This window comes from Sciurus carolinensis, chromosome 11 (assembly GCF_902686445.1).
Source record: "Sciurus carolinensis chromosome 11, mSciCar1.2, whole genome shotgun sequence".
NCBI lineage: Eukaryota > Metazoa > Chordata > Mammalia > Rodentia > Sciuridae > Sciurus > Sciurus carolinensis.
In genome coordinates this window covers 125,056,571-125,079,657 of record NC_062223.1, presented here as the reverse complement: position 1 = coordinate 125,079,657, position 23,087 = coordinate 125,056,571, and the positions used below count along the sequence as shown (strand labels likewise).

Below are 23,087 nucleotides of genomic sequence, written 5' to 3'. Positions count from 1 at the left end.
TTACATGGGTTGGGAGAAAAGACCTGTGGTCCAGGTGTTGCTGATGAAAAATCCCAACGAATCCTCCTCTTTTTAACCCTGCTTCACTCTGCCATCTGAGATCTCAAATCCCCAAAACTTTTCACATTTCCTCCCCATCCACCCCATACCTGCCCACAGGTACTGGGGATTGAACCTGGAGGCTCTCTGCATCCCTAACCCTTTTTATATTTTATTTTGAAACAGGGTCTCCCTAAATTGCTCACACTAGCCTCAAATTTATGCTTCTCCTGCTTTAGCCTCCTGAGTTGCTGGGATTATAGGCATGTGCCACCCTATCTGGCCCTTTCAACATCTTTAGTGCAGTCCGCTGACCTTCGAAGCTTCCTCCCACAGGTTATGACTCTCTACCTGCTGGGTCAGGGCTAGTTGGTAGCATCTGTCTTTCTCCAGTTCACTTTGTCCTTGAGGGATATTCTTTCTTGGTACCTTTACTCTCACTTTAGAAGGATTTGAGGAAGAAGAGGAGATAACTGTAGGCTCAATCTTCCACATACTCTCTACTACGAAGAAATGTAAACAGAAAATCATTTAAAAAATTAAATTATAGCCAAACTCAGTGGTGCACACCTGTACTCCCAGTAGCTCAGGAGGCTGAGGCAGAAGGGTAGAAAGTTCAAAGCCACCCTCAGCAACTTAGCGAGGCCCTCAGCAACTTAGCAAAACCCTGTCTAAAAATAAAAAATATAAAAGGACTGGAGATGTGGTTCAGTGGTTAAGTACCCTGGGTTCAATCCCCAGGACCAAAACAAAACAAAACAAAACAAACAAACAACAAAAAATAACCAGTTGTAATAGTTAAAATATGGGTGCTGTAAGAAACGCTATGTTGAACTCTACTCTGAGGTCCATCAGAGAAGCTTGGCTTTATATAGGATATTGGTAAATAAATAAGTGTGCATTTATATTTTAGGTCAAAATAATATGCTCAAGCTATATATGTATTATTATTATTGTTATTTAATGGTTACCCACCTTGGGGTGTTCTATGAATGAGCCTATTCTGTTCCTAAGTGTGATATAAAAGTCTTTTTTGATCCTTATAATCTTTAATAGCAGGCAGTACTTGTCTAGGACAGGAGAAAATGGAAGTTCAGGACAGGAAGTTACGTTTTTCTGTTTTCAAGAAGCTAAGTTATTTGTGGAGGTGGGACTGAGTCTAGGCAACCATAGCACTACCCCTCAGTCCTCTCTTTGTTGCTTGTTCTTTAAGTCTTTCAATAAATATTTGTTGGCCACATGCTTTGGAGCATCTTACTGTGGGAATACAGAGCCATTGACTTAACCCACACAGATGTTTCCTGGTTGTTCACAAGCATAAAGGGACATAGTTGCCCTTTCCTTGGGTTGGGTACATATTGAAGAGTTTCTTTTCTTTTTTTCCTACTTTTTGTCTGGAGATTTAAAAAAAAAATGTCATTGTTCTTTCAATTTTATTCACATTGATGTGAATCAATGGTGGGAAGGGAAGGAAATATTATACGAAGGGCTAACTTTGCAGTAGAAATTCCCTTTTCTGTGAATGGAATCATCTGGAATGCTTTAACAAAAGGCATTGGTTAACGTCATGATCAGACAAGACAACTTCACAGAATTTTAACTTTCACTCAAACTATCATGTGGCAAGATTTATCACTGTTAGAGTCTGCAATAATTTGCAAGCTTTAAGCTAGTGGGTAACAGCTCTGAGGCACCTTTCTCCAAAGCAGGAGGAAGAAATAGCTTGCTGAAGGTGCAGTCAGACTCCCTTCAGGATCCAGGTCTTCTCAATACTGGGAAGAAGGGACTTGGAAGGATGATTTTTCTTTAAAAAGTTTAATTCTCTTCATGGAAACAGGTAGCAGGTTTAGCTCATAAGGAAACTCAACCCCAGATAATGGCCTAAATTGTTAGGGGCATGTAGGTTTCTCACTGCTGCACGAGTGTCCAAGGAAACTCTCTGTGGCTCTGTCATATACTAGGAATAGCAGAAGTGCTGTGGTTTTTCAAATACGATCCTCTCTCTTGGTCTGTCAGTCCTCCTCAGCTTTCCACTGTCTGTACAAGGTACTGTCCTAGTAAGGGAAGGAAGGTTGGGAGTCTGTAAACAGCCCATGGAAAGGGAAAGGACTTGTAGAGAAGTGACAGAAGTTATTGGAGCAGAACAGAGTCTGGTAGGATTGAGAGAAAATACTGGAAGGAAAATACTGGAAGCAGTGAGGGTGGGTGGGAGGGTCAGAATCAAACACCAGAGGAAGAGAAGCGAAGGTCAGGGTCAGGGTAGATATGGTGAAATCCCGGAGAGGGGATAAGGCACAGGCAGATGGGGAGTCTGCCTGGGAGTCCTTGGTATATATTCTTCCTTTCAATTGATGGATTGATTGATTATACTGGTAATGTGATTGAACCATGGGGCACTTTACCATTGAGCTACATTCTTTGTCTTTCTTTTTTTTTGAGATAGTTTGAGACAGGGTTCTGCTAAGTTACTGAGGGTCCCACTAAATTGCTCAGGCTGGCCTCTAATTTGGGATCCTCTTGCCTTCGCCTCCTGGTTTGCTGTGATTGCAAGCATACACCACCACACCTGCCTCCTTTTAATTAAGTTTTTAGGGACAGATTTCCAACATCTGAGAAAATAAGGGATCGGTATGGCTCTCATAATAATAGGAACTCATGGTACTTTCATAATCTCTTTACCTTATCTGATAATTCAGACCTGTAGGCATTATGTCTGAGAAGCGGATGGGAGAGAAAGCTCTAAGAGTCTCAGCCAAACCACAGTCCAGGGTCATTAACATTTGAACAACTGGCAGGAGCTCTCCCCAAAAGCACCTTCCCTGCCTTGAACTCCAGTAGTGGTGGTGAAGGTGTGGTAGAGGGTGACCGGGACCTTGAGAAGGGAGATGGAGTCATTGAAAGGTACAATATTAGTTCAGTGAAGTAAACCCACTAAAACTGGCCTCATTTCAGAAAATGTAACCTTCAAATTCTTGTTATAGACTAACAGTCATTGTTAGGAGCTTATTAAAAAAATACCCCAAGCAGAAAATAGAGAAAGTTCCATTTTCCAGTACGAGCCTAACTTCTAGCTCAGGACGGTCTGCCCCTCAGAAAGTTCTGCCATAGGAGTGTAGTTGTGAACAAAGTGTGGCTCCAGGAGTTTTGTTCTGCCTAGCGGGGAGCTGTGGAAACCAAGCAGGAGGTAGACTTGGCAGAGACCTGAGCATATGGGTTCAACAGCAGAAATGGATGTCACCATCTGGCACACCAACCCCTCAAATGATTCCATTACCTCCTTGTCCTACCCCTTCTCCAGGTTGAACACAGATGGCACTTACTTAATTTTTTTTTTTTTTTTTTTTTTTGGGTTAATAACATCATCCTGGTTTTAAGCAGAGAAGTTGATGTGCGTTCTTAGGGGTGTCTGCCAAGGCAGAACTCAAAGCAGAGGGGAGAAGTTTCTTAGGATAGACCACCTTGGATCTGACTGCTGGGATTGGAACTGGGATGTTTCCTGTTGGAATATGAAGTATTACTCCCCCAAGGAAAGGCCAATCAACAGGTCAGCTCTTGCAGAGAAGGAAGCCTGGTTTCCTGGATGAGAGGTGGTCTGCAGAATGAGTTCCTGAAAACAGCACTTGTCAGCCCCTGTATGATTTTCAAACTAATCTTCTGAAAGGAGAGCTTGTTGGGTGGTTGGATGATTCACTTTGTGTAAGATTTGAACATAAATACTGACTGATAGGGTCAATAAAGCCAGATATACTATGAATATCTCATTGAACTTAACCATCTAGAATCTCGATGGTTGTGAGCCTTTAGAATTTACTTAGGATTATGGAATTTTGGACACATGGGGTAAATGGGCTAAATGGGTGTCTCCTTTAAGTATTTTGTTGTTCTTGTAGTTTATTCTCCAGTCCACATGGTCAGGTTGTTCAGTGGTATGTCTCATGTCGATTTCATTATATTCTCAACTAGCTAAGACACCATGTCTGGATTCCAAAAACAGGATGGCGTTTTATCAAATTCTAAAAGCCATGGCTATCTGGGCTGGAATAACCTACACCTTAAAATGTCTAAAAAGAAAAAAAATCTTGGAACACACTCCCAATTGACACTCTTTAATAGAGCAAGTATGTCTTTGCTGTGAGAATTGGCTATAGGGTCACTCACCTTGAGGAGGTTCCTTGCTTACCCAGAATGACCTGCCTGTGGTTAAACAACAGTACTGATCTTGTGAGTCAGAATGGTGCTGGCCATTCCAGCTCTGTTATTTTTTTCTGGTCAAGCTGGACTCCGTCATGCCTGCTGTGTGGAATTGGATGAAACTCTGGACCCCTCTCCAGCTTCCCTCTTTAGATCATGGGTGAATGGATTGGCCCTCTAGAAGCATCCATTCTTGAGACCAGAGGGAATCCTAGTCCTGCTGATGGTCAATCAGAATTCCATGTTCCCCTCCTCCTCCAGATTCATGAGAAGGAAGAGGAAGAGTTCAATGAGAAGAGTGAAAATGATTCTGGTATCAATGAGGAGCCTCTACTCACAGCAGATCAGGTATGATTATCTCTGTAGATTCTTGGGACTTTTCATTTCTTTGATAAAGAAAAAGTTTAAGGCTGGGTGCTGTGGCTCATGCCTGTAATTCCAGTGTCTGGGAGACTGAGGCAAGAAGATTGCAAGTTCCAGGCCACCTTCAGCAATTTAAGTGAGACTCTATCTCAAAATAAAAAGGTCTAGGGATATAGCTCAGTGGCAAAGCCCACCTGGGTTCAATCCCTAAGTTCAGGAGGAAAAAACATCCAAAGTAGAAAAAAGATGTATGGTTTTGTGATGACTGTGGGTAACTCAGTGTATCTTGGTAAGGGATTTAATTTCTCTTTATGCCTCAGTTTACTCACCTACAGTAAAGGCAAACATAAATCCTGACACTTGGGTTGCTTGGGGGTCAGGTTTTTGTGACAGCTAGAGACAGACCTGGTATTTACTGGCTTTACCTACTGCTAAGCCTCTTCCTAAAAATTCCTTGTACTTGAAGTCAGGGCCCTGACAGGAGGTTCTTAAATATCTGTTCTTCCAAAAGGAGAAGTGACAGATGAAGCTTCTGTGTGATGGATATTTTCTAACATTTCATAAAACACTGAAAATTTTGAGCCTTCCAAAAGGAGTCTTAGAGACGCTCTGTGAAAAAAAAGATAGTGTTTCACATTGGTTGAGTTAATTTTAATTTAGTTTTAGTAATTTATTACATTGGGAAGATAATGTTGAGTCTCTGGATTCTTTATTCAACTTTTTTTATCAACACATATCTATGAGTGCTTATTTTGAACTAGACATCATACAAGTTTCTACAAAGTTATTTTAAAAAAATGCTCCACTGGGAGCCATCAGAGCTAGAAAGTTCCATTTATATATATTTATGGTACTGGGGATTGAACCCATGGATACTTAACCAGTGAGCCACATCCCTAGTCCTTTTTATTTTTTATTTCGAAACAGGACCTTGCTAAATTGCTGAGGCTGGCTTTGAACTCATGATCCTTCTAACTCAGTCTCCTTAGTCACTGAGATTACAGGTGTGCACCACCATACCCAGCTAGAAAGTTCCTTTTAGTAGAAGTGTTTCTTCAAAAGGGTGGGATTTAGTTTTTAAGTTATTTTATTTTTAATGTATTTATAAACATTTAAATACATTTTCAAGTTTCAAATTTCACCTTGTAAGAAAATAAAATAAATTTTTTAAATGAAAAAAATAAAGTAACAAAGAATAGAAAAGTAAAGGGAAGCAGATTTTAAAAAAAGGGGCAGGGGCTAACAGTTATTCTCATGACTTGTAGAAAGGAATTATATCTCTGTTATATGGACTGGAGGATAATTACTCTTAGACAAACTCAGCCTAAACTCTTAAAGGGGGTTTATGTCATTTGGTCATATTCTATAAAATGACTTTTAGTAGTCAAAGAATAAGTATCACCTAAATTCATGAGTGGAGGTGAGAATATCTGTGAATAAAAATAGGAATTATTCCAAAGGAATACATCAGGGACAGATCATTAAATGCACCCGTTGCTAGCAGGGTGTGGTGGTGAATGCCTGTAATTCCAGTGGCTTAGGAGCCTGAGGGAGAAGGATCACAAGTTCAAAGCCAGCCTCAACAATTTAGCAAGGCCCTAAGCAACTTGGGAGACCCTGTCTCAAAATAAAAAATAAAAAGGACTGGGGATGTGGTTCTGTGGTTAAGCACCCCTGGGTTTAATCCCTGGTACTAAAATAAGTAAGTAAATAAATAAATAAATAAATAATGTACCATTGCCATCAAACTCACCTGCATACTTACTTTTGGAAGTAAACTTTGATTACTGTTTTCTTTTAAATTTTATGGTGCTGAGGATCAAATCGAGGATCTTGTGTATGCTAAGCAATCCCTCCATTACTAAGCTACATCCCCACCTGCTCTAAGTGTAAACAATTAATGTGCACAGCAGTTCACCCTAAATCCTTTTGGCAGGTATCTGATTTAACCCTCCACTTCTAGGAGCTGTACACCCTCAATAGTCAAGGTTAAAGCAGAGATTCTTATCTGTTTTCTGCTCTCCAGACTCCAGCTATCCTGATTGTGTTACTGTCTTCATTCTCATCTGTTACTGGGGAGCTTCAGTTCCTGTCTAGGTGAATTCTAGAGAAATAGCTGTTTTCCTCCCCATTTTGAGTTGTTCTGGGCATGCTTTGTTTGTTTGTGTTTTTCAGTCGTTCTGACAATCAATGGACTGAGTTTTAGTGTTAAGTTTGGACAGATAAAATATTTTCCCACTTCAAAATAAAATGCTCAGGAAATTGAAGTAAACATTCTCTTCCAGGCAGCTCTGCTTCATTTCCTGAAAGGGTAGTTTATTTCCAATAAAGCATTCATCTAAATGGAGCTCTTGGAAGAGGTTTTACGTGAAAAAGGTGCTTACCATTAAAGACAGAGTGTGTGTAAGTCTTTGGTTGAGTTTATTTTTATTATTATTCAATATTTATTAAGGAACAGTATTGCTTCAGGAATTTTACAGACAGTGAGTTAGAGACATCCTTAGCAGATCAAAATCCAAGCCAGAAAGCTCCTCCATCAGAGAACAGAGTTTGCATTTTCTTGTGTATCTTTCTCAGGTAATTGAGGAGATTGAGGAAATGATGCAGAACTCCCCAGACCCTGAGGAGGAAGAGGAGGCTCTGGAAGAAGAGGATGGAGGAGAAACCTCATCCCAGGCAGACTCTGTCCTGCTGCAGGAGATGCAGGCCTTGACACAGACCTTCAACAACAACTGGTCCTATGAAGGTGAGCGCCCTGTTACAGAGCTGGCCAAGGATGCAGCACCTAAGTGGTGCCAGGCACTATTCACACACTGTTATCAGAACCTAGGTCACCACCCTAGAGCAGAGATGTACAATCCAAGAGGTGGGCAACACCTTTCCTACTCCACATCAGGGGAGAAGTTTGCATTTTTGCAAATAAAATGGCAATACAGCAAAATTAAATGAGAAAGCTAACTAAAGAGCAAGACTAAAGCAGACTAAATCCAAACCACTGTCCAGATCCAAGGGATGATGCTACTATAAAATCAATGTAAAAAACAAATAGGAATAATAATAGCTCACAATTTTTGTAGTACTTTCCATGTGCCAGATCCTAATCTAACCTGGGTCTTTGAGAAATTCAATGATGCGTCCAAGGTTGGGGTAATAAAATTAAAAACAAAATATACCTGCCACCCAGAAAAAACTCTGTACAAAGATAGAAGAGAAAGAAAACAATTTTATTATTGAGTAAGCATTGAACAAAATGGAATGTGCATTACGGGCAACCTGCTAAAGGGATAGCAAGATAGAAGGAAATCCCATTCTTGGCTGTCGCTAAGTGGATGGAACCCATTACATTAAGTAGATTTTGCAATTTGGAGTCAGGTGGTAAGTTAGGCCCCTCTGCTTCCAGAACAGTGGGAGATTAGGTCTTATCTTCCTTGATGATTGCATTTCAAAGCAGTGGCTCCCAAACCCCTGAGGAAATCTTCCGGAATTGTGGGAATGGTAGGAGGCTTATTTAGCCATTAAAAGATTTAACATACGTTTGAAGAAGGCAGGCAAAGAAACTGGAAGAAAGAGGAGCTGGGGATAGGAAAAGCCTCTTCCTTTATTTATTTAGTGCAATGCTAGGAATTGGACCCAGGGCCTCATGCTTGCTAGGCCTGTACTCTACCGCTGCTCTGCACCCCAGCCCTCTTCCCTTGTGTTCAAGGGAGAGAGTCAAGTCTCTTATTTTAAACTTGCATTTGCCCTCTCGCCTGCTATAAATCTTAAAGAGTGGATTCAGCACTTGAAGGCAGTGAGGTTAACTCCAGAGTCCAGTCTCTTAATCCCTGTATTACATTAACAGTCTGAAAGAGGTTTATGATAATTATGCAAAGAAGGCCTGGGTAAAGCGTGAAAATGAAATTAAATAAATGTCGTACAGCAAAGGCAAAACTGAGCGTAAAGTCCTTCAGTCTGTAGGGATGACAATGCCCACAGTGCAGGAGGATCTGTTTCTGGGAGGAGGTCCCCATATTGGGTAAAGGGAACTTATAAACCATGGAGAGGGAAGAGGGTTTGGTTGAGGTACGAAGATCCAAACATGGGTTACAAGTGACAAAATCGAGGCATGTTCCAAAGCACCACATCCTGCAAGCAAAACTGTGGCTCTAAGGAGCAGAGGTGGTGGGCGTGGCCTGATGGGGGCAATGGAGTGGATTTGGCTGCCTGGCTGCATTCACAACCGCCCCAATGGAGTCATTCTCAGCCACACAAAGGCTCCAAACATAGAAGCTTTCAGCAAAGGACTCATGGAAACAGCTGAGATGCCGAGTGAAATGGCAAAGACAGAAGGAGGAGGACAGTGCCAAAGACCAAAATAAAGGGAAAAGTCGAACCAAGTCAGCAAGTACCCAGGCAGATCCGAAACGGAAAAGGGAAGGAAAATGTACTCTGAGGTGAACATAAAGATCCCATTGGGGACACACTTTAAAAGATGTTTCCTAAATCTATTCTATTTATTTATTTTTAAAATATTTCCAAATGACACATAGAAATTGTACATATTTATGGGATGTAGGCTGGCATTTCAATACACGTATACAATGTGTAATGATCAGATCAGGACGACTGGCATATCTACTACCTGAGACGTAATAATTTCTTTATGTTGGAAATAATTTTTTTTGTTTTGTTTTCCAGTTTTGGCAGTGCTGGGGATCAAATCCAGGGCTTCACACATGCTAGACAAGTGCTCTACCACGGAGCTATATCCCAGGCACTATGTTGGGATCATTTAAAATCCTTTCTACTGACTATTTTGAAATATTTGATTAGTTGTTGTGAACCACCCGACTCTATTTTAAGTGAAGTCGTTTTTGTTTTTTGTTTTTTTGTAGTGCTGGGGATTGAGCACTACCACTGAGCTACATCCTCAGCCCTTTTCATTTTTTATTTTGAGACAGGGTTTCATTAAGTTGCCCAGGTGGTCCTGAGGTTGTGATCCTTCTGCCTCAGTCTCCTGAGTAGCTAGGATTACAGGTGTGTACTACCATGCCCACCTTAAATGAAGAAATCTTAAGGGACAAGAAGTTAAAACAAAGTATCTGTGTTTCAAGATCTCAGGTCCCCCTTCCTTATTTCCGAAAGTGGTGAAATACTCTGTACTGCCTGGGCTTTGTTTGTCCTTACCCATCCCCAGTCTCCCACATTCTCATGTGCTTCTGAATATGTGCATAACATCCTCACAACCTGCTTGTATTGCTACCAGCTTGGTCTTGACCAATACCTGGGGATAAATACCACCTCTCTATTGCCTTTCAATACAGATAGATGTCCCAAATCTTCTCCTCTCAATGCCTTCCCCAATTCTTGACCCAGTCCACATGAAGAATATTACAGAGACAGAAAGAGCAAGGGATCAAAAAGTCAGTCATCTGTCCGCCCACATGTTTGTGCTTAAAGTCCACAGGCTTCCTGAGGGGCTGTTTCTTCTCCCTCATCTGTTTCTTGAGTGTAGTGTTCTCTTCTATATATGAGCTCCTTCCTTCCTGGATTGCCCCTCAATTGTGAAGTTCTTTCAGGGACCTCTAAGGAGTTGGAAGAGGTCTCCCCAGGACAGTCCAGTCTCCACTGGGCTCTGGCCTGGCTAGAGATGTCACCAGTGGGATGGTCTTCCCCTGCAGGGCTGAGGCACATGTCTGGGTCTGAGCTGAATGAGCTGCTGGACCAGGTGGAAGGTGCCATCCGTGATTTCTCTGAGGAGCTGGTGCACCAGCTGGCCCGCCGGGACGAGCTGGAGTTTGAGAAGGAAGTGAAGAACTCCTTCATCACGGTGCTCATCGAAGTTCAGAACAAGCAGAAGGAGCAACGAGAACTGATGAAAAAGAGGCGGAAAGAGAAAGGACTAAGCCTGCAGAGTAGCCGAATAGAGAAGGGAACCCAGATGCCTCTCAAGGTATGTGAGCAGCCCAAATGGACGACACACAGCCAGCCTCCACCCCGACCCCTGCAGGCCCTACACCTACCCTGCCCTGGGCTCACTGAGCACTTACTGTGCTTACTGAGCAACAACTATGAGCAGAGTCCTGGAACAGACAGTGCGATCAGAAAGAGGGAGAAGATGTCATCTCTTCCCTCTGTTTCCCTAAAGGTCTAACTTGGGGAGAGTGAACTTTAAAACATGTTCAAGAATGACCTATGTTCTCTGTGGGGTAGACCTTGGAAAGCGGAGTGATAGTACTTATAGCTTTGGGACTCTGGGCCAGGATCTCTGCCATTGCATGGATTATTGTCCTGCCTGGTCTCTTCAGGGTGTTTCACTGATTGAAAATGACCAGGTGCCATGTTGGTCTTGACAGTACGGTATCCTCTCAATCAGGGGTTTAGTGGAAGTGGTGGAAGCTGGGCAGAATTTATCTGAGGAGTTTTTCAAATTGCCTTTGCCCAGCTCTATCGCAGACCTACTGAATTAGGCACAGGGCAAGCATATTTTGAAAGAAAAGCTTCCCAGAGCAGGACAGTTGCTTTAAAGCTGCCCCGAATATTTTGTTTTCTCCTAAGATCTTTGCAGCATTGTTCCCCTACGTATTACCATACTTCCTTATTTTTCTATTTATGGAAGAGAGAATGAAATGAGAAAAGCTGGGGAATGCAGAGGGGCTTGTCCTGAGGCACTTACTAAGCTAAGAGTCTTTGAGACAGAATCTTTGCAATTACTATTTATCCTTTTAAAGTTCAGGCTTAAATTCTGGCCTGCTTCTGTAAACCAAGGTCTTACATTTACTCTTTAGTTACTGTGGGTCATGTACCTGGAACAGCATGGTAGCTGATGGGTCTGGGTGTTTGAGGACTTGGAAATCCTTGAGGTAGTGAGGATGGACCCAGAAGTCTTTGTCCTCCTTGAGTGTCTCTCTTCCCCAGCGCTTCAGCATGGAAGGCATCTCCAACATCCTGCAGAGCAGCATCCGCCAGACCTTTGGCTCTTCAGGAACCGACAAACAGGTGCGAGCAGTCTCCCTACTCCTGCTCTTCTCTTAGACTCTTGCAATTTGACCTCCCCAATAAAGAGGGGGGGATGCTGACTCACTAGAATAATTCCAGCATTTGGGCAAGGGAGGTCCTAACATTTTCTTCCACTCTTAATAAAGAACAGGAAGGGGCTAGGGAGATAGCTCGGTCAGTAGAGTGCTTGCCTTGCATGCACAAGGCCCTGGGTTCGATCCCCAGCACCGCAAACAAAACAAAACAAAACAAAACAAAAAAACAGGAAGTACCTTATAAAAGGGTGATTTTTAGGTATTTTTGGACATATACAAAACTGAAAACCCAGCACTGCTTATAGATCTATGATTTAAGTTGCTTTAAGGACAATGTATTAAAAGGAAATCTATTTCATGACAGATCTCATTTTAGAGTTTAATCATTTCTAATTTATTAGATTACTAGCCAAGCCAATGCCACCAAGCCTGTCTCTTCAGTCTCCTGGCTCTATTATATGTAACCCATGCTGTCAAATCTCCTCATTGGCTCCATTTAGTCAGTAACTTGCTTGTTATTTTACTGGCATGAAATACTTGAAGCAACTAACTTTATTTTTTAAAAAAAATATTTTTTAGTTGTAGGTGGACACAATGTCTTTATTTTATTTCTTTATTTTTATGTGGTGCTGAGAATCAAACCCAGGACCTCACACATGCCAGGCAAGCACTCTACCACTGAACCACAACTCCAGCCCTGCAACTAACTTTATAAAGAGAAAAGGTTTATTTAGCTCACAGTTTTGGAAGTTTAAGTCCAAGGTAGCTGCATTGGTTTGGCCTCTGGTGAGGGTCACATCATGGCAGGAATATATGTACAGTGGTGTCAGCTCAAGTCAGGAAGAGAAAAAGAGAGAGAGAGAGAGAGAGAGAGAGAGAGAGAGAGAGAGAGAGAGAGAGAGAGAGAGAGAGAGAGAGACAGACCAAGTTTCCTTAATCTTCTTCTAGGGCATGCCCCTAATGACCTAAGGATCCACTAGTCCCAGCCTCTTAAAGGTTCATAGTACCTCCCAATACTGCCACCCTGGGGATCAAGTCTTTACAAATGGACTTTTGGAGGACCCTCAAATTACTCCTAAACCATAGCATCTGTGAAGTAGCAGTTCTGATTATTAAGGCAGAGTTCAAAGACTTCTGTCGAGTTCCCATTTATTTGCTATGCTCTGTTGCTAGGGGCAAAGGTGAAGAGTCCTGGTTGCTGTCCTCATAGGGTGCATAATCTAGTAGACTTGGTGGGGTATAAAATGTATATGCTTTTTTTTCTTTTCTTTTCCTTTTTAGTTTTTGGTACTGGAGATTAAACTCAGCAGTGCTTTACCACTAAGCTATTTCCCCAGTTCTTATTTAGCAACAGCATCTCACTAAGTTGCCCAGGCTGACCTGAAACTTTTGATTCCCCTTCCTCAGCCTCCTGAGTTACTGAGATTACAGGAGTGTGCCACCATGCCCCACTAGTCCCTTATTTTGATGGAGGGAGAAAGCAGTGTATTCTTTTAAACATGTTGTAACTGAATCCAACTATTCAAATTCTAGAGCTGCGGCATGCAAAGAGGCTTTAGGAACACCAAACCCAGCCCTCTCTTTTCACAGTGATGAGAAGTAAGGCCCAGGGTGATGAGGTAGCATGTTCCCAAGGCTTTGTTGCCAGTGGTGGAGCCAAGAGTGAAATACAACTCCGCTTGACTTTGTACTCACCACCTCAGGCTCCCTTGGGGCCTAGCAAGGTCTCCCTGGTCTGGTGGTCTTGGATATCCACCAGGCTCTCAGATGCTGATTTTGTTGCAGGACCACTTCACATCCAGCAGAGAGAGCAAATTTGACATCCAGCACCCTGGGTGGGGATGACATCCTCTTGCCTGTCATTTTTGACAAAAGAGAAATAATTCCTTCTCACATTGCACTGCAAAGAATAGAAAGATCACCTCCCCTGGAAATATTCTTTGCTATCAGCCTGAAAGAGTAAAAGCTCCCCAGGATTCCCAAATATCCAAAAAGTTTCCAATGTAGGAAGAGTGTAGCAGTTCGGGTGGAGGGAAGTTTTTCCTGGGTAAATGTGGGGAAAGTCTTACTTTAAAAGAGACTTCCCCTTGGAAAGTGGGGAAAAGTTCTGAAATAGTGGTGTGCCGGTGACTGGAAATGTCCAGAATGTCAGAACTGGCAGAGCGTGTGTCTTAAGAGAAAATGTACATTCCTCATGCAAACTGTCCACCCTATCTTAGCCCCAGGGGGACTGTGTCTTATGATGTCGCAGTCTGTCTCAGGCCCTGCATTCCCTGTTTGCCTTGCAGTATCTTAATACAGTCATCCCTTATGAGAAGAAAGCCTCTCCTCCCTCCGTGGAAGACCTGCAGATGCTGACAAACAGTGAGTACCTCTCGCCCTCAGCCACACAGGGCTTCTCGTTGTCCTCCTTCCCTTCCCGTACTGTGTACCTCCAGTGCCTTGGCCAGAGATTTCCCCAGGCCATCTTTATATGGCACAAAATATGCTCTGTGTCATTGTGTCACCTCCTCTGGCATGGGGTAAAACTAAAATATCCTTCTGTGACACTCAGAGCTGTCCCTTCTTCCCCTGGTTCCTGTAAGGAAAAAGACCTGATTGGGGAAAAAAAAGAAAAAAAAAAGCACACACACAAACAAAACAACCCCGCCCCAAACAATAACAACAACAAAAACAAAACAAAAAAATGAGCTGGTGAAAGAGGTAGGGTTTGGGTGGGGCAGGGTTTTTTGGTTTGTTTGGTTCCTCAGAAGTCCCCCAGGCTTTGCATCATCTGCCCTCTGCCTGTTTTCTGTGGGAACTTCAAGTTGCCTGGTCCACACTCGTGTCCTTAAAGCAGGGAGCTCAATAGTGGGCCTGGCTGTGCATGCGAGGCAAGCACTCTACCACTGAGCTGCATCCTCAGCCCTGTGGCTCTATTTTTAATGAGAAGTGAGGTTTTCTTGGGTAGGGTAAGGCTGATTGGAAAAAAAACAGTCTAAATTTTCCTTCTGGGAAGTGACTGCCTCATTTCCTTCACTTTTGCTCTATTGTCTTATATTACTAAACATTTTGAGCTATGGGGAGAAAGCAATGTGTAATAAAGAGCCTTTTGTAGGCAAAATCTCTCTCTGTGTGTACATCAAACAGTACAACCCCCAAAGGACTGAGGACACATGGTGTCAACTATTAGTGTCAGCTTGGCTCTTAGGAAGAAAAAAATCCAAGGCTGAGATGTGGTGACAAGCTCAGTGGATCAGAGAGAAATTCCTTTCCCCTGGCAACCGTGCGTGCAGTGATGGGTCAAGAGCCCGCCCAGCCAACTGCAGGCTGCCCTGGAGGGCATGGGCAGCACAGGGCTGTTGGACACCCCAGGGAAAGGGAGAGGAGCTGCTGCTCAGCAGAGGAAGACAGATGCCTGATGGGCCCTGGTGCTAAAGGTGACCAAATGTTTTCATTTTTTCGATTTGGAGGACGAAAACAGGAGATAGTGATAAATACAAATCCTGCTGGCATAGCTAGATGCTGTGTCCTTGAGAATCAGTAATTTAAAATTCATAGTACATTGACTTCTTTCTCTCTCACTTTAAAGTCCTCTATTTGCATAAATATGCACAATCTTTGTTGTTGTGGTTGTTGATAAGGGAGTAGATAAAAAAGCATTTATAGGGCCAGGGATGTAGCTCAGTGATTGAACGCTTACCTAACACACAGGAGGCCCTGAGTTGGATCTCCAGCACTGCAAAAACAGAAAAAAGAGAGGGAAAAAAAAAAAAAAAAGGAAAAGAAAAAATGCATTATTTGTGTTTTCATAGTGGTGAATGTTTGGAACATAATTTTGACAAATTTGGAAGGTTGATATATATAAAGTACTTGAGCATGGTCTTTAAAAAAGGAAAAACTATTAATTTATTACAAATGCCCATCTAGGAATTTAGTATGAGGTTTCCTTTTCATTTTAATTAAGAAGCAGACTTCTTTCTATTCTGAGTGGATTTGTTTAGTTTTCAAGTTTATTTACAAAATTATAGCTAGAGAGTATCCATCATTAGAATATCTTGGAAATATGGAAAAGTGAACAAAGAAAAAGAAATAATTCATTGTCCCTTTCATCATCACTATTTTGGGGTTTTAACTACAGTACTTTTTATCTTGTTTATACAGTTGGAACTATACTGGCTAGAAAGTGTATCGTGATTTTAGCCTCACGAGTTAGCATTTTGTTAACATTTCTTTTTATGACTTCTTTTTCTATTATGTGAAGATACTATATTATGATATTTTATTTCTTTTAAAAGAAAGACTACCATCTTCTCTGAATACCCATCTTCCTATATATGATAAAAGCAGTCATTTTTGTTCAATCCTCATGTGGATTCATGAGCAACATCTCCCCTCTCTCTCCTACTCCTTGAATGGAGGACAAAGGCCAGAGATCAGCCTCTGTGACTGGACCATCTATATAATTTTGGAGTTTGAGATCAACTTAGATACCTATTGACTGAATGCAATGATTGCACTTTACTGCTGTCTTCTTGGCATGGCATTTTATCTGCTTGGACTTGGTTGCCAAGTATTCCCAAACCAATTAAAAGGAAATGAATGCATGTTTAAAAATACAGGAAAAAAAAAAAAAAAAAGAAAAGAAAACAGAATCAGGACCCTCAGCATCCAATTAAGTTGAAATGGACACATGTCTAAAAAACAGAAGAAATAAATCAGGAAAATCCAACACCCAAAGGGCCACAGCTTGTCTTTCTTTTCCTGGACCTGCACTGACTCACATCAACATTGGGTGCTACTCCTCACCCACTTCTGATTTTGGGGTTCAAGTTTCATTACCCTGCCTTGGAATGAGGCAAGGGAATCAACAGAGGCCAAGGATATGCCCTCACTTCCTGACCCTATCTATCAGTTTTCGCTGATCTTTATTGTTTTCTCTGGTTGTAAAACTAAACATGATTGCTGAGAAGAGTCAGGCAGTGTAGAAACATGTTATAGAAAGAACATCCCCTGTGGTCTCACACTCAGATAGCCACTTAACAATTTCATATACTGTTCTTCTAGATCTTTCTCTATAAACACTAGCCTTTATTCTTTTAAAGTTAATGTTTTCTGCAACTTCTTTCTTTACTGAGAAGTGTATGTCTTATACACATACATCACATTTGTATAAAGCTATATAAAACTACATTGAATAGCTACTCTGTCGTTTATTTAAGGATGTTTATTGATGAAGGAATCAATACTTTTTCTGATATTATAAATAGGGTCCAGATACTTTCTTAAAGGATTTTCTACAAAATTGGCTTCACTCTTTTTTTTTTTTTTTTCCTTCAGTGCTGGGGATTTAATGCAGGGCCTCGCACATGCTAGGCAAGCACTCTACCACTCAGTTACATTCACAGCCCTAGAAAAAGCTATCTTTAAAACTTAATAAAAGGTTTCTAAAAAGGCCTTTAGACTTTAAATGCTTTCATATTGTTTACTTCATGTCCAGGTCAAGCAGGGTTTCAAAGTAAGTCTATAAACTTCCGGAGAATCCATAATTCTACATCTCCACACATTCTAGCACTATAATGAACAAAACATAGAAAATAAATATTTGTTGAATTAATTTCATTCATTGTCAGCAGAGTAGAAGTGGAGAATTCTAATAATGTGTGTGAATAGAATGTCTTTCAAGATCGTTTTATTGGTGATTTCAGTCATGTGAAAACTTAATATTTAGATGTTATCTGAAAGCCAATTCTTTTTAATGACTATTTTTATGATTATTAAAGATACATATTTAGTAGATGGTATTGAAATTATAGATGGGCCAAAAAAAGAGAAAAAAAAAATCGGACAAGGTACACTCCCAGGAGACAACCCTGTGCTCTCTACCTGGATTTGCCTCCCTCACCATGTAGAGCACTGGCTCTTGACAGAGGCTTCTAGACTGCTGCTCTGTGCTCAGAGAATGTCTGGTTCCCTGAATGGTTTCTCACTCCCTTTATGCTGGGGGATTGTTTGACCCCAGAAGCAAGCTTCCTCCGTGATGGGGTCTTGGCTTATCTCTCTCCTTCTCCTTCCCTAGTTCTCTTTGCCATGAAGGAGGATAATGAGAAGGTGCCTACTTTGCTAACGGATTACATTTTAAAAGGTAAGAGCAACTGCAGGCCTTCTGGAGCAGAAGTGGTCCTTGGTGGCTCCTACTCCAGCTGTGGAAGCCACTCTGAAGCCCTTCCAGAGCGTTCCCACTAGATCCGACCAGGCAGGGTGGTGGGTCAGGGAAACGGGTGGACACGTGTGAAACCATCCCAATAATGGGTGTTGCTCGGAGGAGGCCAGAGGAGAAGATTCCATCTCTCCGAGTCCCCAGTGTGACTCTACACCAACAAGGAACTCACTGGTGAAAGTCTTATGGAGTTTGGACTATGTAGTATTTAGTTTGGAAAAACAAAACCTGAAAATAATTTAACACTTTTCAAATATATGAAAGGAAAGTGGAGTCATGACATGAATCATATTTTTAAAATTAAATTTTTTTTAAATTGTCTGTCATGCTGGGGCTTCGTGCATACAAGTCAGGCCATCTACCATTCAGCTGGACCTCCAGCCCCACAACTTCTTTTTAGTCCTCCCTTTTATTATGGAAACTCTCAAAACATGAGACAATGGAGTGAATGGTACTTATTATCTAGCTTCACCCATCATTAACTCATGGCCAGTTTTATTTCTTTACACCCCTACCCAACTTCTCCCATTCTATATTATTTTGAAGCAAATCTCTGTTATCATATTCTGACATCCATAAATATTCCTAAAAGAATATTATCTTTTATTTCTAAAAGATAAGGACTTTTTAGAAAAACATAGCCATTATACCAACATTAAAGCATTTTCTTAATTTCACATTTCTTAGTATCATTGGTAATTCAATCAGTGTGCAGATTACCCTGACTCTCCTATAAAATGTTTTTCAGTTTATCTATTCAAATCAGGATCCAATGAAGGCCAATGCATTATGTTATTTATTTATTTATTTTATGGTACCGGGGCTCCAACCCAAGGCCTTGAGCATGCTAGGCAAGCACTCTTCCACTGAGCTACACCCCCCAGCCCCATTGATCTTTGAAAATATATCTCCTATGTTTCTTTTAGTATACATAGGTTCCTGCTTTTCTTCCTCTCTTTCATTCCTTGAAATGTATTTGTTGGAGAAATTAGGTTTTTTGTCCCATAGAATTTCCTCACCCAAGATTTTTTCTAATTTCATCCCTCAGGTATAAGTTTCTGTGTTCTTCCCTCTCCTTTAATTCCTGTGAACTGATAGAATGAGAAGCTTGAACCGATTCAGTTCTTTTGATAAGCCCTGTGCTATGGGTGCTTGCTGATTTCCATCAGGAATTGTGTATTGTCTGGTGTTTTCTTTTTGTGTTATTATAGCCACGATTATCACTCAGTATCTGGATCCTTTATTTCATTAGCTTTTACTCTATATGCACATAAAACTTGGCATGGTTTCAAATGGTTTGGGGAATCCATAGTTTCGAAACCCTGAGTTATATTGCTACTGTAAGGATCAGAGGGAGATTAATCTTAAATTTCAGTAGGAAGAATTTAGGTTAAATGTTAGGAAGAACTTGTGACTCTTAAAGATTTTTAGAGCAAATTTCTCAAAATAAGTTTGTAGAAATGGGTTATATAAGTTTTGTGATCTGAGAGCTAGATTTTACCCTTCACCATCCCTGGAAATGTCAATGAATTTATAAAAGTAGTTAATATGAGCATATTCTACTTGCTTCCCAACAACTCTGTTGGGTAGGCATGGGTACATTCTATTGTACAGATGAAACAAACATAAGTAGGTGAAGTCATTTCCCTAAGGTTGTAGACTGAGTAATGGCGGATCCAGGATTTGAACCCAGGCAGATGGGCCCTGGAGAGTACATGCTTAGTTGATCCAACTACCACCCACTCATCATTGTCTTTTCTTGCTCTTGGAAGAAGATGACTGCAGTTGTTGCCTAGTTCTAAGGGTGCTGTCTTCTGCTCATGGCGAGACCACCATGGTGCTTGATCTCTCACCTCTTTTCTCGTTTCAGTGCTCTGTCCTACCTAACCTTGCCTTTGGAGCAGCCTGGTTGCAGGAGGTCACTGAGCAAGAGTCATTCCATCACGGGGACTGCATGACACCACGTAACCTCCGACGTGTATTTAAACGTGTATAGCTTAACCTGGATTAAACATGAGCAATCGCGCGGGTCCTTTGCCGTTGGCTTCTAGTGCTAGCAATCATTGGATGCATGATCAGGGCGCAGGGCCGGTGATGTCGCCTCCTCTCCGCCTATGTCGGGGAAGGCAGATGCTCTCACCGCTCATTATGTAGACTGGCTCCAGCCCTTAAAAACAGCTTATACTCTTAAGACTAATTTTGAAATAAACCTTCATTTAATTAATATTCTTCTTTATGTGCTTTGGAGTGTGGTGTCCATCAGCTCTCTGTTCCCAAACCCTTTACAGGAAGAGTATGTAGCTGCCTTTACATGCTGACCTGTGGCTTATGGCAGCCAGCACAGTGTTTATAGACCAGGACAAGGCCCCGTGGGTTGTACAAACAGTACAGACAGAACAACGAGGCCATCAACAGACTCCTAAGATTTTGCTATGTGACCATATTAAAAGGACCATGTGTTGTAGAGACTAACTGGTCAAAGGGGACATCAGACCAGTGGGGAGAGATGAGCACAGGAAGGAACCAGGCAACTGCAGTGCCTCCTGTTGGGGTAGCCACATTCACTCCTAGAGGTCCTGGGGCTCTGGGGTTGGAGGGAGTGAGTTCTGCTGAGCTCTCCTGACACAGGGAATTGTGGCTTCTTTCCTGCACTGAGAGATGCCACCACCCCTGAGAACAGCATCCTAGGACTTTGCACGTCTTCCCTGCCCATCCTGCAGCCCTAAGGTCTAGTCCCTGACTCCTACAGAGCAGGAGGTCTCTGGCATCAATAGCAAGCAGCTGCTGGGCATGGTGGCACATGCCTATAATCCCAGCAACTTGGGAGGTTGGGGCAGGAGAGTTGCAAGTTCAGGCCAGTCTCAGAAATTTAGCGAGATTCTGTCTCAAAGTAAAAAATAAAAAAGGGCTGGGTAAAGTGTCCATGGGTTCAATCCCGAGTAAAACAAAACAAAATAATAATAATAATTAAAAAAAAAAAAAAAAAAACAGGTAGCTGCCAACTCTGACTGACAAGTGGCGAATACTGTTCTCCTGTCCCAGGTATGGACTCTACTTCACCACAACCTGTATTCCTTTGGCTTTCCTCTTCTGGCTTGGATGATGTTAACTTTGCCAACTCCTATACTCCCTTTCTTAAAGCAAAATGAACAAACAAAAATACCTTTATGGAACACTCACTGTGCACTTGCCACTGGCCTTATCACTTTCTACACAGTCTCACATCACAGCAACCCTGTGTACAAGTAGTTACTAGTTTTATCCTGATTTTCCAGAGGAAACCAAGAAGCAGAGATCTGCAGCAGGTGGCCCAAGGCCATGTAGGAAGTGATGGAGACAGACTGGCACTTAGGTCTCTTATCCAATTAGGCTTCCACTGATTCTTACGAGTGTAGTGTTTGCTTTAACTGAGCATGGCCCATGGAAAGTCATACTATACTGTGTTAGCAACTCCACAGAAGGCCACAGGATTGACATAGGTGACTGTAGAAGACATTCTGGGTGCTCTGCTTCTCACTTCCTAGGTCTCTGCTTGTCTAAAAAGCCATTTTACCTAGGTGGGGGGTTAGGGACTTAACCCTATCACAGAAAATGTCCATTGCAGCTCTAACTCAAGCATCTGCAGAAAGCAGAGTTCCTCAGAGAGAGACAGTCTGTCATAGAAGATGGAAGGGACCATAGCATACTCATACAAATTCTCAGGATCATAAACTGACATAAATATTAGTTCTTTGACAGAAAGAGATGACTTCAATTCTGCAACTCATGGGCACTAAAGACAAAACGCAAAGGGTCACTGGTGGTGTGAGGTCATTAACTACTAGTTTAACACTTTGCCAGCTGTGGGGTTTTTCATCAGTCTCAGCAAAGGGGAAGCAGTGAATCCCCAAGAGCTTTTCTACCCGCCTTGGATTTGTCAGATCTGGGTCAGCCACTCCTTTCCCCTAATTTATCCTGCCAGCAGGTGTGTGAAGCAGCAGAGACAAGGTAATCAAAGCTGCTGGTAGTCAAAAATAAATCTCAAGTGTCAGGGACACAGTCCTTCCAGGAGGAGGTGAGTGGGGAAGTGGGAGAAGAGCAGCTCTTCTTTTCTCTTCACCTTTTGTCTACTTTGGAAGTGTAGAGGGAATATGAGATCCATTCCTCTGGTTTTGCGTGACTTCCCCCTGTATCCTTGTACTCCAAGCATGGTGTCCAGCAGTGTGGACCACACCTAGGAGCTTATTATCAATGAAAAATCCCAGGCCACGTCCCAGACCTACTGGGTCAGAGTCTGCATTTAATAAGACCCTTGTGGTTGGTATTTACATCAAGGTTTGGAAAAGCTCTGCTCTAGGTTTTTAAAGTTGATGGAGTCCTGACTCACATGACCGAACCCAAAGTGCAGACAATGTGATTAACAGGTAAGCTCAATTCTCTTTCCTAGCTTTCCCTTGTTTTCATCATTCCTGACTTATAACAACAGGGAAGGGTTCCAAGGGTGAATTGGCATTTACTGGTCTGGTCAGTTAAGTGCAAAACTCAAGTCTGGTCTAGTATGTGTGCACTTAAGGAGGAGTATTGCAGGCCCAAGATCTGTAGGGAGCCCTTGTAGGTAAGTTGGAGATCTGTCTGGTGCTAGTAGGTCCCTTACTGAGGTGTGGTCTGATTAAAGGATTTTACAAACCTGGCCTAATCAAGTCTCAGAAATTTCTGTAGAGCTAGAGACTAGTCCTGATTTATGTAGAATTGAAGCAGTGATCATGGGGGACAGACCATTTTCCAAATGGAATAGTCCATGTTCTCTGTCCTCCCAGGTTTATTTCAGGATGGGAGACAGATGTAATTCCTTGGAAAGAGAACTGCAAGGTAAGGGTTTTGTGTTCCCAACATTTGAAGGGCAAATTGGATTTTTAAAATTAAATAAGCCATTTTCATACTCACCAGAAAAACATCTGGAGTATGGCTATCTTCAGTTAGTGGTCAGAGAAGAAGAGGGAAATGGAGACTCTCAAGCATCAGGCACCATCCTCCAGTTGCCTTTGTATTTTCAATGCTGAGAATTGAGCCCAGTCTTCGTGTATGCTAAACACGTGCTTTACCACTGAGCTATACTCCAGCCACTATCCAGTTTTAGCACGTCTTATAACCCCAGTCCTCAGGGCATCGACTGAGGCCATTCCCTGAACATTGTTGAGCACCCACTGTGTTCTAGGCACTCCTGCCACAGTATGGTCAGAGGGCATTATGGGTCAACACCAGAGGTCAAAACCAGGGAGTACCTCAGGATGCCCAAGTTGCCT

At 42.1% G+C, this 23,087-nt stretch overlaps 1 protein-coding gene across 2 annotated transcripts in view; it reads left to right on the top strand.

Moving 5' to 3' along the window:
• The window catches only part of Fez1 (fasciculation and elongation protein zeta 1), a 46,095-nt gene extending 26,037 nt beyond the window's left edge, over positions 1-20,058 (top strand). For both annotated transcript variants that reach the window (XM_047519634.1, XM_047519635.1), the window contains exons 4-10: positions 4,492-4,578; positions 7,171-7,339; positions 10,254-10,525; positions 11,491-11,571; positions 13,895-13,970; positions 17,665-17,730; positions 19,676-20,058. In XM_047519634.1, the coding sequence (XP_047375590.1) occupies positions 4,492-4,578; positions 7,171-7,339; positions 10,254-10,525; positions 11,491-11,571; positions 13,895-13,970; positions 17,665-17,730; positions 19,676-19,692 (768 nt within the window). In that variant the 3' untranslated portion in view covers positions 19,693-20,058. The remainder of the gene's footprint in view (positions 1-4,491; positions 4,579-7,170; positions 7,340-10,253; positions 10,526-11,490; positions 11,572-13,894; positions 13,971-17,664; positions 17,731-19,675) is intronic.
• Positions 20,059-23,087: the final 3,029 nt, after the last annotated feature.